Source organism: Squalius cephalus, assembly GCF_949319135.1.
Source record: "Squalius cephalus genome assembly, chromosome: 15".
NCBI classification, from domain to species: Eukaryota; Metazoa; Chordata; class Actinopteri; order Cypriniformes; family Leuciscidae; genus Squalius; species Squalius cephalus.
Window position 1 is genome coordinate 5301607 of NC_137136.1, and position 16162 is coordinate 5317768.

Below are 16162 nucleotides of genomic sequence, written 5' to 3' on the forward strand. Positions count from 1 at the left end.
TCAATATTTGTAGCAAATTAAGAATTTTGTGTTGTGAGTATTTGCAGCGCGCCTTTGTATTTGGTTGCTTTGTGAGTATTTGCAGCATGTGTTGTCTAACTGAAGAAGATGTTTTCTTAATTTGCCGGTGTTTTTTCTATTCGCATGCGTTGAGCTCTCTCGGCCACCATACACTTGTGTCTAAATGCCCACAGTTATCTCAGTAATTGTCTGATTTGTGTCTAAATACCAAATTGAAAATCTTATTAAGTCTCCTGGACTTTGAACGAACAAGCAATAACATTTTCCTCTGAGACATAATGCTATCCATAGGAATGAAACTAATACCTCAATTGCTTCTCAAAGACAGAAACCAAAGACTTTTGATCAAAATACAGTCAAAGATTACAATATGATATTGCTCATCAAATTCTTCAAAGATTAAATTATCCGTGCTTTTATCCACAATAATTTATCCCAATTGTGTTTATTTAAAAAACAATTCTGAGGAATTTTAGGAGAAACCTCTCAGATAAAGATACTTCAATGAAAATGCCATACAGTCTCAAAGCAATAACATAAAAAAACAAAAAATTAAAAAAAACCATGGAGTGTAATTACCGGCCGAAAACAATGAAAATGAAACATGTCTTCCCATTTTAAGCCTGAAGATCTTGAAGATGATTATGGAGTATTAGCTATTGCAGGACAGTTTATCTGCAGCTAGAGATGGAGCTCATCCGTTCTGTCACTGGAATTGCTCAGACACAGTTTGTGGAGTTTATCTTTAAAGCGAGACGGACTGGTGGATACGGCCTCGGCTCTGACGGGTCAGCAGACTCAAATCCTAAGAGCTTGCGTTCAAAGACCACCCCAGCAGGAAGCGCATCTAAAGGACTCAACCACCGCCCCGTTCCAAAGAGCATGTTTCTCCAGATCAGACACTGACGGATCCTTTGGTAAAATGAGACGAATTGGAAAAACATGAAGCTTTTTTATTCTTTTGGTCTGATGTGATGATCAAATAATGTGAGAAATTTTGATCAAACTTTGCTCATTCAATTTGTCATTAAACCAACGGAACTGCTAAAATTAATTCCAGAAAGAAGTTTCCATTACAGAAATGCACTGGGCCATAAAATAATGGTACATATTTGATTATAAATTATATAGTTATTTAAGACATTCCTTGCGTATTTCCCTGTTGTAAATAATGTAATTTTTTCAAAATTCTGTAATTTTTAAACATGAAATCAAACATAAAATCTAAATAATTAATAAATCAAAAACAAATCAAAACAAAAGCGGTCTAAAAAAATGTAAATGAAAAAGTTTGGGATCAGATTTTTTTAAATGTTTTTGAAAGAAGTCTCTTATGCTCACCAAGGCTGCATTTATTTGATCAACATTACAGCAAAAACAGTAATACTGTGAAATATTATAAAATATATTTTTTAAATGTCATCAAAGAATCCTGAATAACATTTTTTTATAGGAATAAATTGCTAGAAAGTTCAAAAGAACAGCATTTATATAAAAAAAACGAATATTTTGTAACATTATAAATGTCTTTGCTGCCACACATTTGATAAACTTGAATGCATCCTTGCTGAACAAATGCATACATTTCTTTACAGTGGTGCATCTAATGTGTCAAAATGAGGTACTAGAGACTGGTATTGTACCAGAACCAAAATGTTTGAATTTGAAAACTTTACAGACAAACTTTTCAGCACATATGATAGTGGTCTGACAGCAAGCTGAATGGACGGATAGAAAAAAATCCTGTCTTGTCCCTCCACATGGTCTCTGCTGGCCAATCTGTGATCATGTAAATACCAGATGCCTAGGTTCTCTGAGCCATGGCAATACACACCCACACACTCCACGGCAGTCACATGATGGCAAATTCAAAGCTTTAATGATATTAATCTTTCAAAAACTGTCACTAGCCAATGCAAGATTCCATCTGTAGCCTTTTTCCCAAAAGTTACACTTTCCACAAGATAGCACAAGGCGAGTGATGCCGTGCAAGACAGCTGGGTTTATCAGGATAGCAAGAGATCGTACTGACCTACATACAGTTCACGCATACACACTCTCTCACACTCAGGCACATGGCTCCACTACTGCAAATACTCCACGCATTAAAAAAAAAACACACACACACCTAGAGCCATGTGGTTTCATGCATGTTGTCAGGGAAAAACGGAGAGGCCTGGAGCAAACGGAAAAGCAGCCAGATTTTTCAGCATAACAATATGCTTCCTCCATGTAAGGAAACTGTAACAGCCTCAGTTTAACAAGACTGTGTCAGGATACTATACAGTGGTAGAAATATGACAGACAGACTTGTTTCTGACACATCACGCCCTGTATTTTCACATTACATGCATGATAATATAAATTAATATAGCTGTGTAAACTTTGTGAAATATTAGTGAAATCTACTGTAACTTTAATACCAAAGTTTCCACAGCTATATTCATCTATATTATCATGCATGTAATGTGAAAATACAGGGCGCAATATGTCAAAAACAAGTCAAGACAAGTAAAAATGAGAAAATAAAATAAACAGCGCATACAAAACTTTGGGTTCAGTAAGATTCATTTTTTTAAATGAATAATTTTATTCAGCAAGGATGCAATAAATTGATCAAAAATGACAGTAAAAAAATTACCGTTTTAATTGTATTTTTGATCAAATAAATGTAGCCTTGGTGTTATTTGCAAAGCAACATAATATCAAATTCAGAATTGATGTTTTAAAGTATTAATCTTTATGACTCAAGTGTTTCAAAACGTGAATTTATTTTAAATGTATTCAATCATATCTTTTGGTTTACCTCCATCAATTTCCAAACAAAAAGGGAAAATTATCTAATTTGATTAAACACCTTTCATTTTCACTTTCACGCTTGCATTGTCTTTAACTCATACACTTCATTAGTTCATGCATTCAATGGAAATCAAACCCATGAACTTGTTGCTATAGCACCACATTCTCTGCTTGGAATGATTTGTATATCACTATAAAGTGCTGTAGAAATAAAACAACCCTGTTGTGATATGTTACAGTGATATAAAATGACTCGCACAAGATTTTAGTCATGCCGCCCACCCCTAATAACAATGTGCTTCCTCCACATAAGGAACTACGCTCAGTTTAACAGAAGCTGGTGTCAGGATACACTGTGGAAACACACTCAAAGGAAGCAGAAGCAGGGAACCAGAAGAAAGAAGGTTAATATAGAGCGTCGTCACGCCGTGGTTGCTATGGCTGCAGTTGTCAGCATGGCACAGGGGGCTCATGTCATGACTGACAGCTGTGACAGCGATGTAATCCAATCCCCTCACAGTGTTCATCGAAGCCCCGCTGCACAGAGATCTCGACGTGAACTGAGTGGGAGAGGAGCGCGTGGGCACCACAGTGGAACGACGCCAGTTGCATGGAATATTACTCTGACAGAGGAGAAATTCACACTCGAGTCCTGTGTCATCTTCAAGACGATTAGACAGAGGGAATAATCCGGTGGGAAGGTGTGACGGGGCAAAGTATCGAGCTCACCAATATAGGATGAAAAAAATCATTTTAAAAATGTTAAAAACCAGAAGAATACGACACATTTCGGGAATTTTATGCTTGAAGTTAAACCCTGTTTGCTTTCTTGATACAAGTTTCTGGTCATATTGTGACTTAAAGGCATAGTTCACCCAAAAAAGAAAGTTCTGTCAGAATTATTTGATATCTTAGCCCTGACCTTTCACCTGTCCAAAATACCTGAGAGCTCAAGCTATGTTCAAAATTCCCCAATAAAACAAGTTATTGCATGACTTCAGTAGACATTTTATTGTAATTTTTGTAAATTGCACTGCACACCTTGTGAAACAACATTTTGTTCCATGGCTGCAATAAACTTTAATCGAATCGAATCTAACAGGGTTTCCAAAACTGGGGTTTGTGAGTTGATAAAAAACAAATGATTAATTAAATCAAAATGTCCAATTAAAATAAATAAAATAAAAACAAATCAAAATAAAAAAACGTACATAAAAAAGGATTACATTTTTATGTCAAAGGGGTTCGGCTCACACAAAGTTTGGGATCCCCTGACATTGAACACTGCACACAACTTTTAAGGTTGTTAATGTTGTTTTGTAGTCCTTGTTGAAGCGTTACATACTGAATAGTTATGAACTGTCACTGTCTGAAAAAGAGCTGCATGAAAATACTCCTTTTATGTTCCAAGGAAAAAAATAACAGCATATGGGTTTGGAATGACATAATGAGTGAGTAAAAAATGACAGAATTTTCATTCTTGGAAGCATGAATATGAAGCATATGCTCACCCATATGGGTCACATAGATAATATCCCACAACCCACAGCACTCGAAAATATCAATAGCTCATCAGCATAAAGTCACGGTGCTTGTGGAAATGTAAGCAGGGAGGGCAGGTTTGGAGTAATGAAGTTGAGTAATTAGAGAAGATGAAAGACATTATTATTGGCATCGTGTCAGTAAATGAAGTGAACTGTAAAGGGAGGTGCGACAGAGATGAAACTCATGCCCGCTGAGCCTTTATGAAAGATCTGAAGGCGTCAGTGCCTGGGTGTAAATGTGGAGGTGCTGCCACAGCGAGAGCTGGCGCTACAAACAACACCCACATCAGAGAGGAGAGAAGGATGGAGAGAGAAGAGACTGGAAAAGTTGCACACAATGGTACACAATTGGGGGGGGGGGGGGGGGTCACAAATGAAATCCATATGAAAAATCACAAATGAGATCAAATGAGTTTAAAATTCATACACAGCAAATAGATTAAATTGAGATGTTTGTTTAAAGGGATAGTTTTAATTCTGTCATCATTTACTCACCCTCAATTCAAAAGGAGATATTTTGATGAAATCTGAGCATTTCTGTCCCTCTATTGACAGCTACGCAACTACCACTTTGACACTTCAAAAAGTTCATGGAGACTGTAAAACTAATTCATATGAATTGAGCGGTTTAGTCCAAATTTTCTGATGAGACTCGATCGCTTTATATGATGAACAGACTGAATTTAGGCATTTATTCACATTAAAAAAAAAAAAAAGTAGTATGAATGAATGGATGGTTTAATATTGAACACCAAAAACTAGAAAAGCAGAGGGGTAAAGGAGACGGCCTGACCACCTGCCTGTTCTTTCACATCCAAGAGCCTGTCAAACATGATTATCTGTAGTGAGAGTCAAACTTGCACATTAAGGTTCAGGGGGAAAGTTCTGCTGAGTGTGTTAACTGAAGCAATCTGGGCAAATGCTGGGAGCAGGTTATATGAAATCACATCAAACCAGTACAGTAAGCTCCTGAAACATTATAACCCGATAATCGAAACCGTGTACCTAAACCTAACCATTAGCTAACCCAGAGGACAATGACAGGTTGATAAAAAAGCAAAGACATACACTAGCATTCAAAAGTTTGGGTTTGGTAGGATTTCTTTTAATGTTTTGACTCACAGTACTCATGAAATAGTGTAGGCAAAATGTACTCGGATGACCCACTTCTTCAGGCGAGATCCTGAAGTGTGCATTCGATGGACACTTTACTATCCCATGGGGCCACGGGAGAGGATTTATGAATGGCAGTGAAGCAACGCAACTGATGCTGGTAGTGACAACATGGCGAATGTAGTACACCCGGATTACATCTAAAGCACTTTTTCTTTTATGCTCACAAAGCAAATACTTATTCAAAATAAGTTCGAAAATCTAGTCAACAATAAGTACAACTATATTTCTGCCTGTGCAAACATAACAACAATGACAGGTTGTTTCTATGCAATTTGAAGTAGCGTTAATGCCTTTAGCACATTTTAAGTTTAATACTGCATACCTAGTTAAAGTTATAACTTCAGATACAATCTATAGTTAGGGCTAAGTATGAGCAATATTAATAGGGATAGTGATGCTTGCCTTAGCAATATAAGTAACTAGTTAAAATATTTCAAATAATTCTTCATTCCATACAACTTCAGAAAAAGTCACAGCATTACTTCCTTCGCCCAATAATCCACAGGAACAATGGCTATCGGCCAACTAAATGTCACTGCACTCACAAACAGAGTCCATTTCATTGAATTCTCTGAAAAGCGGAGTGTTGCTTCACAAAGATGAAAGAAGACCTCTTGAAATGTACATTGTTGAGGTGCTCAGGGTCTCTAGGTGAACACCGCCGGTCTCTTTCATTCTGCTCTAGAGAGTTCAGAAAGACATCCACAGCAGGGATGTGAAGTTGCTGACCTCTTTCAATTGGTATTGTCAGAGAGTATTAAGTTTTTTCATCCTCTTGCTGAAGACGCGTCTGAAAATATTTGAGGTCACTCTGTTTGGCCTTAAATATACAAAGTATAGTATATGTTTGTACACATATGCTCTGTTAAAAAAGAGAGCTGCTATGTAATACAACACCCTATAGCTGACGACCATTTGAAATGCTCTACATAGGCATTCAAATAGCGGTCATCATGTAAAGCAACAGAATTGACTCACAATTTGTTTCAATAAAGTTCAGTGTTATAAAGTGCTGTATTGATAATATACAAACCTGGCATTGCATTAGGGCTGCCCCCAAATAGTCGACTAAACGTTAGTCGATATGAAGAGGGCTTGGTCGAATACATTTTCATTAGTCGGTTAGTCGCAAAAAAAAATCACGTGAAAAAATTACGCAATCAGGGGCTGCGCAATTAGTGTATGACATGACATCAAAGCAACGAGAGATCAATGAGATCTCGTGCCTCGCTGTATACCAAAGCGCACTTTATATATGTACAGACCCCTCGTTTTTTCCGAGCGCGTCCGCTTCGCATCGAGATAAAAACATCTCAACTTTTCAGAATGCCGCAAGCGCACCGTAGGTCACGTGACAACTGGAACGGAGAGTGCGGCTGATGGTTGCTTAGCAGAGCGCAACCGCCCTAGCGCTTTCGAAAAAGGAGAACGCGGCGCGCCTAGCGTTTTCTACGCGTTTTTAGGCGCGATATGTGAACGGCGCCTAAAGCAGCTAAACTGTATCCCTTCCACATCCACTCCATCAGAGCGGCCGGCTTCATTGTGATCAAGTCGAGAAGCTCCCTTCTTCCCAACAATGTGGACAAGCTGGTGTTCCTCTCACATAATATGAAAAAAATAAAATCGAATTGAAAGCTTAGGTAAGAATGCTTAATTTCCTTTTTGTAGTGTTTCTGTTTGCTATCCGTTAGGCTATATAAAAAAAAAAATAAAAAAAAACGGGTATTTTTATGAGGGGTAGGCTATACAAATAAATAAATACATATTATTTTTATTTATTCGTTTTTATATAATGCAGAAGTTGTTTTTTATTCTGTAAGAAAAATTTGTCTGATGTTTGCAATTTGTTGTTTAAGGTCAAGACTCATCCGTCGTCTTAATGGCAGTTTGCGGCTTTGCTCTGATATTTTTTATTTGTATTTGTGTTCTTTAAATTATTTGTTCCACATTTTGTCTTAAATATAGTTGTTCTAAACAATTTAATCAAATACTTAGGCTGTTGATTTGTTTGCCGCCTTCTTTTTTATTCTAAGTTTTGGCGTTGTGCGATGTGCCATGTGCATTTATTAAATTGTTCGTTTTTGTTAATTTTCCTTTTGAACAATATAAAAATTATATTAATTTTCCACTGTATTTTTATACCAAACAGCGTTTTTGCTACAGTATTTTTTTATTTTATTCTATTTTTTGCCTTGTTTTGTACTAGGCCTAAGTTACTAATGAGTTTATTTAATTTATTTTAAAGAACGAATTTTAGTTTATTTTATTCAAAACTGTTTTTTTTTTTTTTTTTTTTTTTTTGACATGTAACTGTTACAGTTTGTATTTTTGATAATAAATTATTAAAATGCACAGACAGTCTGATTGCTGTTTTTATGTTATAATTAGCCTAACGTTCCGGCCACTGATTTTTGTGTCCGTAAGCGCTGTATACTTTAAACGCTTTACTATTCTGTTTTAAGCGCTTAATTTTCATTTTGAACGCGCTAATATCATGCTTTAGCATTTTCTGTCATATGGAAGTGTTAAACTTCAACTTGGACTATACCTTTCCTTGTATATACGCAAGTTTTTATATTAATATAATAAATGAACGATTATTCGACTAATCGCTAAAATGCAGGAGTGTTAGTCGACTAGGAATATCTTTAGTCGGGGGCAGCCCTACATTGCATATACGAATGTTGTTGGCTCGTTGATGAATGTTTGATGAATCTCTGATTGGCCAGACGGTTTAGTCTGTTGTGATTGGTCTACTCTGCTCTGATTGGTCAGATGGCCCAGTCTGTTGTGATTGGTCTACTCTGCTCTGATTGGTCAGATGGCCCAGTCTGTTGTGATTGGTCTACTCTGCTCTGATTATTCAGATGGCCCAGTCTGTTGTGATTGGTCTAATGCTTACAGCCCGTTTCAAAGCGAAACTCCAATACCATATCTGAACTTCAGCTCCGTAGTCTTCCTCACCACTTGATACACTGTGATAAGAACAGTAACGGTGGTTTTACGTCTGTCTTAACGTATAAAGTTTGATATTTGAAACTTGGCAGACCTTTTACTTTCTCAAACAGCTACAGACTACATGAAAGGTATTATATGAAAAAGCATAATAGGGGCACTTTAAAATGCCTCCTGTAGGCAGCTTACTAGATATTTGAAACACAGACATAGAACAATCAGATCACCTCTATAAAGCTTTATGCAGAATAAATCTCAGTTTTAGTCTTTCTTTCTTTCTTACAATTCTTCTCAAACCATTTTTTCCCCAAAAATAATCCTTATTCTTTTAACCAATGCTTTGTAAAGTAATAATCATATGTGGTCTGGCACTAAGACATTGTGGAACATGGTGTAAAGGACTAATCCTCTTATGCCACACTAAATAAACTTTATGGATCTAGAATAATCTTTAATCCACACAACACAGCCATATTAGAGATGCCTTGGTCTTAGCGTAAGCTCTGCCATTTAGATTAAACAAACACCATTTTCCCAGCAGGACTGAGACCACACATGCACGTCCATAAAGGGCGACCTATTTCATAAAAAGCAGATTTTTTTAAATAAACTATTATGCTGTAACACATTTACTGACCCTTTGAGGCAAAAAAAGCTTGATTATGTAACAACTGTATGCCTTCACTGTGACAAATACTGGCAAGGTGTAGTTCTTCCTTTGCCGAAATAGAGGGATTAAAAAGCAATATTCCTAGAAAGACTGGATCTTACAACAGTCTGTTCTCGCTCTATCAGGGTCGATGTGTGGGTTTTACAAATGCCGTTTTTTAATACTGGAATTTAGGCTGAATGATATATAAAAATATTCACAATAGGTTAACGTTTTTTAACAAAATGAAGTAACATTTTAACATGCTCTTTATTTGTCATTAAGTTTCCTAAAGATCATGACACTTATAACTTGCTATATGACAGTATTAAAAGTCACCATCTGCCATTTTACAACTGTTTTAGTTAAAAATATTAGGGCTAATATTGCTTGCTTATTTCTGATATTTGCTTTAAAAAAGTGTTGTTTTTTTCCCCAAAAGAAATATAATATTTTTTTTAATTAATGAAAATAATTAAACACTTAAAAACAACATGAAAATAAATAGTGTTGATTTAGTAGAAATACTGTCATTGTTAAATTTTTTTTTTAACCACATTCTACTTTTTGCAATAAAAATGTATAATTGTCTACAATGGTGTTTTAATTTAAATGATAGTGCTTTTGACTGCGAGAAAAGCCCCTTTTAACTCAAATTGTATGTATTTGCTATAAAATTGATCATCTTTGAAAGGATTAAAAATATTGAAATTTCATTTTTTAGTTGTATCACCAAGTGCTACTTGGAACATAATATATAATATGGAGAGTTGAATATCCCCAAATAATACCCTAAAATTATCCTTGGCTCCACTCCTAAGAGTTAATGTCTCCATTTAACCAGTGTACAGTGGCTATTCTGAATGTACAGAACACATCATCACAAAGAGCTTACAGTTTTGTGAGACTTCCACAAATATTACAGAATCTTACTCATTATTCCCTATGGGACATTATGAGCAATTGGTGAAGAAAATAAAAATGTGACCGCGAGTGGAAATGATATAATAAACATAATGAAAACGCTTTAGCTTTATACCCACTGTACATCAGCAGCAGCACTTAAGAACATGCATCCAGGGTCACATTTCATCCCAAAGGAATATGTCCCATAATTCAGTGGTTAAAGTGTGCAGAGAATAGGATGCGCTCCATTTAGTGAATATGAGCACGATCAAACTGCTTCTGGGGAGTTCACACTCTTAATGCGCAGTGCAATTAGGACTGCAGATTTCTTAAATTAGAGCTAAATGTAGGCGCTTCAAAATAAGCAGAAATAAAAAATTCAATCACACAAGGGAAATGTATTTTCCAAACTGTTCAAATGCCATTAAAAATTCTGTGAGAGAATAAAATATTCAGAGAAAACCAGCACGTCCTAAATCTGAAGCCCTTTACCAGGGGGCTGGAGTATTTTTTAACCAATTAAAGTAGGAGAGTTCACTTGCCTGTAGGTCCATATGAAAATCAGGGTCACTCGGGGTGACATTAAAATGCATTTTCTGAAATGAGTTCGAAATTTCACCCAGAACATTTCCTTATGTGCCTCTCAGAATGAAGGTGACAATTAAGTCACCTACATTTCTTTCCCATTTAATGCACACTCCACTTTCATTAATTTTGAGATGAGGAATCTGCAACATCTCTTAAAACAGCAGTTATTTGGAATATAAGTGGACTTTGATCTCATGCTCTTCGTCTTTACTCGATAAACTACAATGCATTTGGAAACACACTAAGTCTATGTGGACATACTTGACTTAAAGCATGTACAAAGAGCCAGTGTGTGTGTGTGTGTGTATGGCTTGGTAAACCTACATTATGGGGACAAAATGTCCACACAAAGATGGCAATATCTGAAATCCTTGTGGGCAAATTTTTGGTCCCCATGAGGAAAACGGCTTATAAATCATACTAAGTAATGTTTTTTTGAAAAATTTAAAATGTAAAAATGCAGAAAGATATCTGTGATTAGTAGGTTTAGGGGTAGGGTTAGTGTAAGGGGAGAGAATATACAGTTTGTACTGTATAAAAATCATTATGTCTGTGGAAAGTCCCCATAAAACATGAAAGCACAATGTGTGTGTGTGTGTGTGTGTGTGTGTGTGTGTGTGTGTGTGTGTGTGTGTGTGGTGGAGTAAAGATCTTAAGAGAATGCAACCTGCATGCTCCTGCTTCATTAACAAGCCTTATTATAGAGTCAACATGGTGTGAAGTGTGAAAAGCTCTGACAGCACAACTTTGTTCTCGAGGGATTGTGTGATCAGGAGACAAGAGAAGAATCCAGCGTAATCTGGGTAATCTCTGCTGCTCTAAGAGTGGATAAACCCTGCTGAGGCATGAGCCACACACATGAGTTCAACCATTAACCATTCCTATTGGTTGAGAGTATAGCCAATAGGTTAGCCTACAGAACTGAACCAATACAAGCAAAAAAAAAAATTTTTAGATTAAACATTAATTATGTTCTGATTGGCTTTATTTGGTGAAACATCGTAACTAGTTAGGAAACATTGTTACATGTTGAACACAATACCAAAAAAAATTGTTGTAGAAAAAATTTTTTTTTTTACAAATAATTACAATTTTTTTTATTAAATGTAAAATTTTGAAGTAGAAAGAATGAAATAGTATTTTCTTGTAAAACGTACTCCAATAATCTTCATTGACAACTGACAGCTAAAATAATTAATTTAATTAAATCCAAAAAAGGTTTGCAGAGTCCCACAAGCTTCTATGAAAAAACATGAATTGGAGCTTTAAAAATCCAGAAACAAAAACGCTGATATGAAGAACCTGAAAGATAAGGTCAACAACTCAAGAACATTGTCCTGCTGAAAAGACCACCAATAGTTGGTTAGCAGGTATTTGTTTTGATGTCCATCACCTGATCCTGTCCAGACCAGAACCAAACCCAAATAAACTGCTAGGGCCAGCCTGGAAGAAGTCTTTTCAGCTTGATAAGAAAAAGTATTACCAGCAAAATTAAAACACCAGCATATAACACCTCCTTTATGTAAGAGCGTAATAGGGTATCAGTCATTTAATAATAACTTGGCTTAGGTGTTTCTTCTGACTCATAGAACATGGGTATTATGCTCATGGATTCATTATGAAACCAGAAGAACGTTGCTGTTTTTAATCAGAATCCACTGTATGTGGTCTCTAAGTTTGGCCACCTAATGCGTGTCCTAATGTGCACTTTGGATCTCATGAAATCACATGAGAAAACATGGCTAGAGCTGTGAGCAATGCCTTCAGCAAGTAAAGGGAAGTGCTGCTTTTCTAACAGAAAGAGTACACACTTCTTCAGCAGTATCAAGGTAAACGGATACCTTTTAAAGGGATAGTTCACCCAAAAAGGAAAATACTCTCATTTTTACAATCAGGCTGATTCAAACTGTATAGCCTACTTTTATATTTTAAAAAGTCTCAGTGTTTTTGTCGATTCAAGTTAATGGGCAATGTTGTTTGGTTACCAACATTCTTTAAAATGTCTTCTTTTGTGTTCCGCAGGAGAAAGTAAATGCATATAGTTTTGGAATTACAGATTTTCATCTTTGGCAGGAGTATATACCTATATATATGGGTATAGTAAACAATATGCTTTGGTATATGGAACAAAGAAAAGGAAAGCTGATGATATGAAAAAGTCGGTTTACCAAAGTCTAGTAAGATATTCAGACTCTGAATTCTGATTAGATGAGCCGCTTTGATGTCAACTTCTATGCTAGCACAGTTTTATAAAAACAATAAGCCAGTTCTCTACTTTACTTTGTGCCTAAAATCTCTCCTTGCTTGTGGAGAAATCAAAGTAATTGACGGCCTCTCATGATTTACTGCTTTAGTAACTATCTGTAATCTACAAATCGAATGATGCATTATTCCTCTTAATTTCTGATGCTACTCACTATTTAACCAACAATAGCCTACAAGTCAAGGTTGCCGTAACCCAAACAATTTAGGCCAGTAAATTCCCTCTTTAATTAAGAATCCTTCCTGAGGAATATTAGCCTGTTTTGAGACACATGAGAGCCGCAGCTGAGATCTGGAGCAGTGGGGGTCAGCGCAATACTGCGTATCGATAAAATAAGAAAAGACTTCTTCTAATTGGAGGCTGAGGCATGTGGAGATAAGGACAAAATTGCTCCGGTCTTCTCCAGGGATATTTGAACATCAAACCCCCGTTCAGACAGCAAACAGGGAGGGAAATGTACAGACACCAGCGTGCCATTTAATCCAGCCTGATTATTAGAAATAAAAGCACCAAGTATGCCAGCGGTATCGATTGCAGCAAGAAAAACACAGCCATTAAGAATCACTTAAAGAAAAGCGTGTAGGTTTTAACCATCATTTCGAGGCACACTGCTGTACTCCCTTCTAGAGCACTTGTGTTTCCAGGCCTGTTATATGAACATCTCCATCATGGGGGATATCAGCCCTAGACAGCAGATTTATTGCTCTTCTGTGAAGCCAAAAAACAGCAGAGATGTGAGCCAATTCCCCACAGGTTGAAGCCCGGGCGCTTCTACGGTCAGATTCATTATGCATACAGTACATCATACGTCAAAACTAAATTTCCCTCCCCTTGAGCGCTCTAGAAAACACAATAACATTATCACACCCGAGCGCTATCACCGTCAAACGGCACAGATATGATACTATCATGGATCTGCACATCCAAGATAGACTCTCGACATTTTCACCAGATGTTTTTCAATGAAATGAGCCAATAATCTGTAATTACTGTGACCTACAGGAGAGAGATATGTAGGTTAAGTTTGCCTGCCACTCCGCTTCTCTGCATGCATGTACTAGGGATGTTTTCACAGTATAAATCCCAGCAGCTCATTTAATCTCCTTACGTGGTTACATCCTCTTTAAAAATTCACTAACATAGTGACAACTGCACATTGACTCGGGACGTCGCTCTGGCCAATGGGAAAATCCAAACTGCCCATTTAGACTTTTGCTGATCACATACCAGGTTGCAAATGAAGATTTGATTTGAATGCTTTGTACAAACTGTAATGAAAGTGTTTGAACTTTTTTTTATCAGATCACTGATTCTCATTACAAAATGAATGTATATGTTGTACTGAAATTAATGCATCTATTTTTTATTTTAAATAAAACTGTCCCAATAGAATGATTTTCATTATTGTATTTTTTTTTTTTTTTTTTTTGCATAACAGTAATGATATTGTTCTTGCATTACAGTACTGAGAATTAGGGGGTGAGATGTGTTTTGTCACAATGTAAAAATATTATGGAAATATTGAAATGATTAATTATAAATTATTTCCTTTATGTAAAACAAAAACAGAATTATTAAATATAATTTAAAACAAACATGTATTTATATTATTTAATATATTTATAATTACTAATAAAATATATAATATTATATTTTAGACATTTTTTACTGTAACAGCCTTTGTGAACAGAAGAGGTGACCGCGAAACACGGCCAAATTCACAATCAAAAGTCAAATAACTTCTATTACTTTGTACCTCGGAGCTACTTCCATTATACTGTCAGATTTCATTATAATAATGATATGGCTCTTATCTAGCACAAGAAATCGAACAATCAGCCTGGGAAAATGGAGACAGCCTACTGTGCGGAAACGGGGACACATTCTCTACAGTGCAGACTTTGAGAATCAGAAATTAGGATGATGAGAAATAAATCAAACACTCTTCGCAGAGCTGTTTAGAAGTGAGAGTGAAGACCTCTACTTGCCCTCATTCATCACACCAGATAATAAAACTAATTACAATGCAACTTTGTACAGACAGAGGACATCTGGAACCTTCATATCCCACTGACATCCATCAAGGTACTTATGGAAATAGCCGTATACCTGTCTCCCAGAAGTACAGCGACTTCCCGTCTCCTGTCGTTTGGGAGCAAACGCTCCAGATTCCACAGAGCAGTAAAAATAACCTCCATAAACACAGGAACGCTGTCCTTGCACCCCTAACCCCAAGTCCCATGGCTCCCCCTGAGTCGGGTAAAATCCACTCGGTCGGGAGGAAAAGAAACCCCAATGAGAGCAGAGAAAGAACTTCAGTCGCACAGACTGAAAGAGTTTGCGTGCCTCTTCAGTTAGCGTTCCCTGAAGGAAAGGTGCATGTGGCGGTTTTCCTCGTCTTCTGCTCCTTTGGTTGGCTGGAGGGAAAAGGAGAACGCTTTGGATGAACAATAAAGAACGGCAGCCACAGTTACCGGCACTGCTGCTGTCCTCTGCCTACTGCAGCTGACTGACGCCGCATCTCCCCTCCCTCCCTCTCCCTCTCTCTCTCTCTCTCTCTCTCTCTCTCTCTCTCTCTCTCTCTCTCTCTCTCTCTCCCTCTCTCTCTCCTTCTCTCTCTCTCTCTCTCCTGAGCTTAGGGCACAAGGACGCTCCTTCGCCATGCTCCTGTGACGCTAAAGAAGACAAGATAAGAGGGGAGTGCTGTCGCTAAGGGAGGGAGGGAGAAAGTGGGAGATTTATGAACTCCATATTGCACATTTTTTTTGTGTCTGCGTATTAAGGAACTGGAGTTGAATGAAGCGATTCTTCGATGTTTCGAGACGCCCAAAATGTTAAAAGGACCACTGAAAGCTAATAATGCATGCAGAAGAAAGTGTCAAGTTGCACTAAATGCTCTGGCTGAAAGCATGATATCAAAATGAACACACATTTACTTTCTTAATAGATGCTCCTGGATGTTTTGTGAACAATGTGCATGCTACTTTGAAGAAAATAAAAAGGTTGTTTGTAATCTATTTTCAAAATGCAATACTTCAGATATACTCATGATATCCTGCCTCTTCAAATAGGCGATGTTCCTTTGGATAACATGGCAAAAAAATTCAAATAAAAACTGATTTATTCACAGTAGTTTTGTGCCATCTTTGCTCATGTACACTCAAATCTGAATAAATTATTATTAAACCGATCACCTGAGCCGTAATTGCCATTTGGCTAATTACTCTGGAGCCACAGGTAACTGAAGGAATTTCACTCTGA

General features: G+C 36.8%; 1 protein-coding gene across 5 annotated transcripts in view; it reads right to left on the reverse strand.

The window, feature by feature from the left end:
* The window catches only part of thsd7ab (thrombospondin, type I, domain containing 7Ab), a 117333-nt gene extending 101864 nt beyond the window's left edge, over positions 1-15469 (reverse strand). For 2 of the 5 annotated variants that reach the window (XR_013823713.1, XR_013823714.1), the window contains exon 1: positions 15011-15469. Coding sequence is in view for 2 of the 5 variants with exons in the window: in XM_079894865.1 (XP_079750991.1) it covers positions 15011-15143 (133 nt within the window). In the remaining 3 variants the exon portion in view is untranslated. The remainder of the gene's footprint in view (positions 1-15010) is intronic. The other 3 variants (XM_079894865.1, XM_079894864.1, XR_013823715.1) reach the window with 2 other exon arrangements.
* Between the last annotated feature and the right edge of the window lie 693 nt (positions 15470-16162).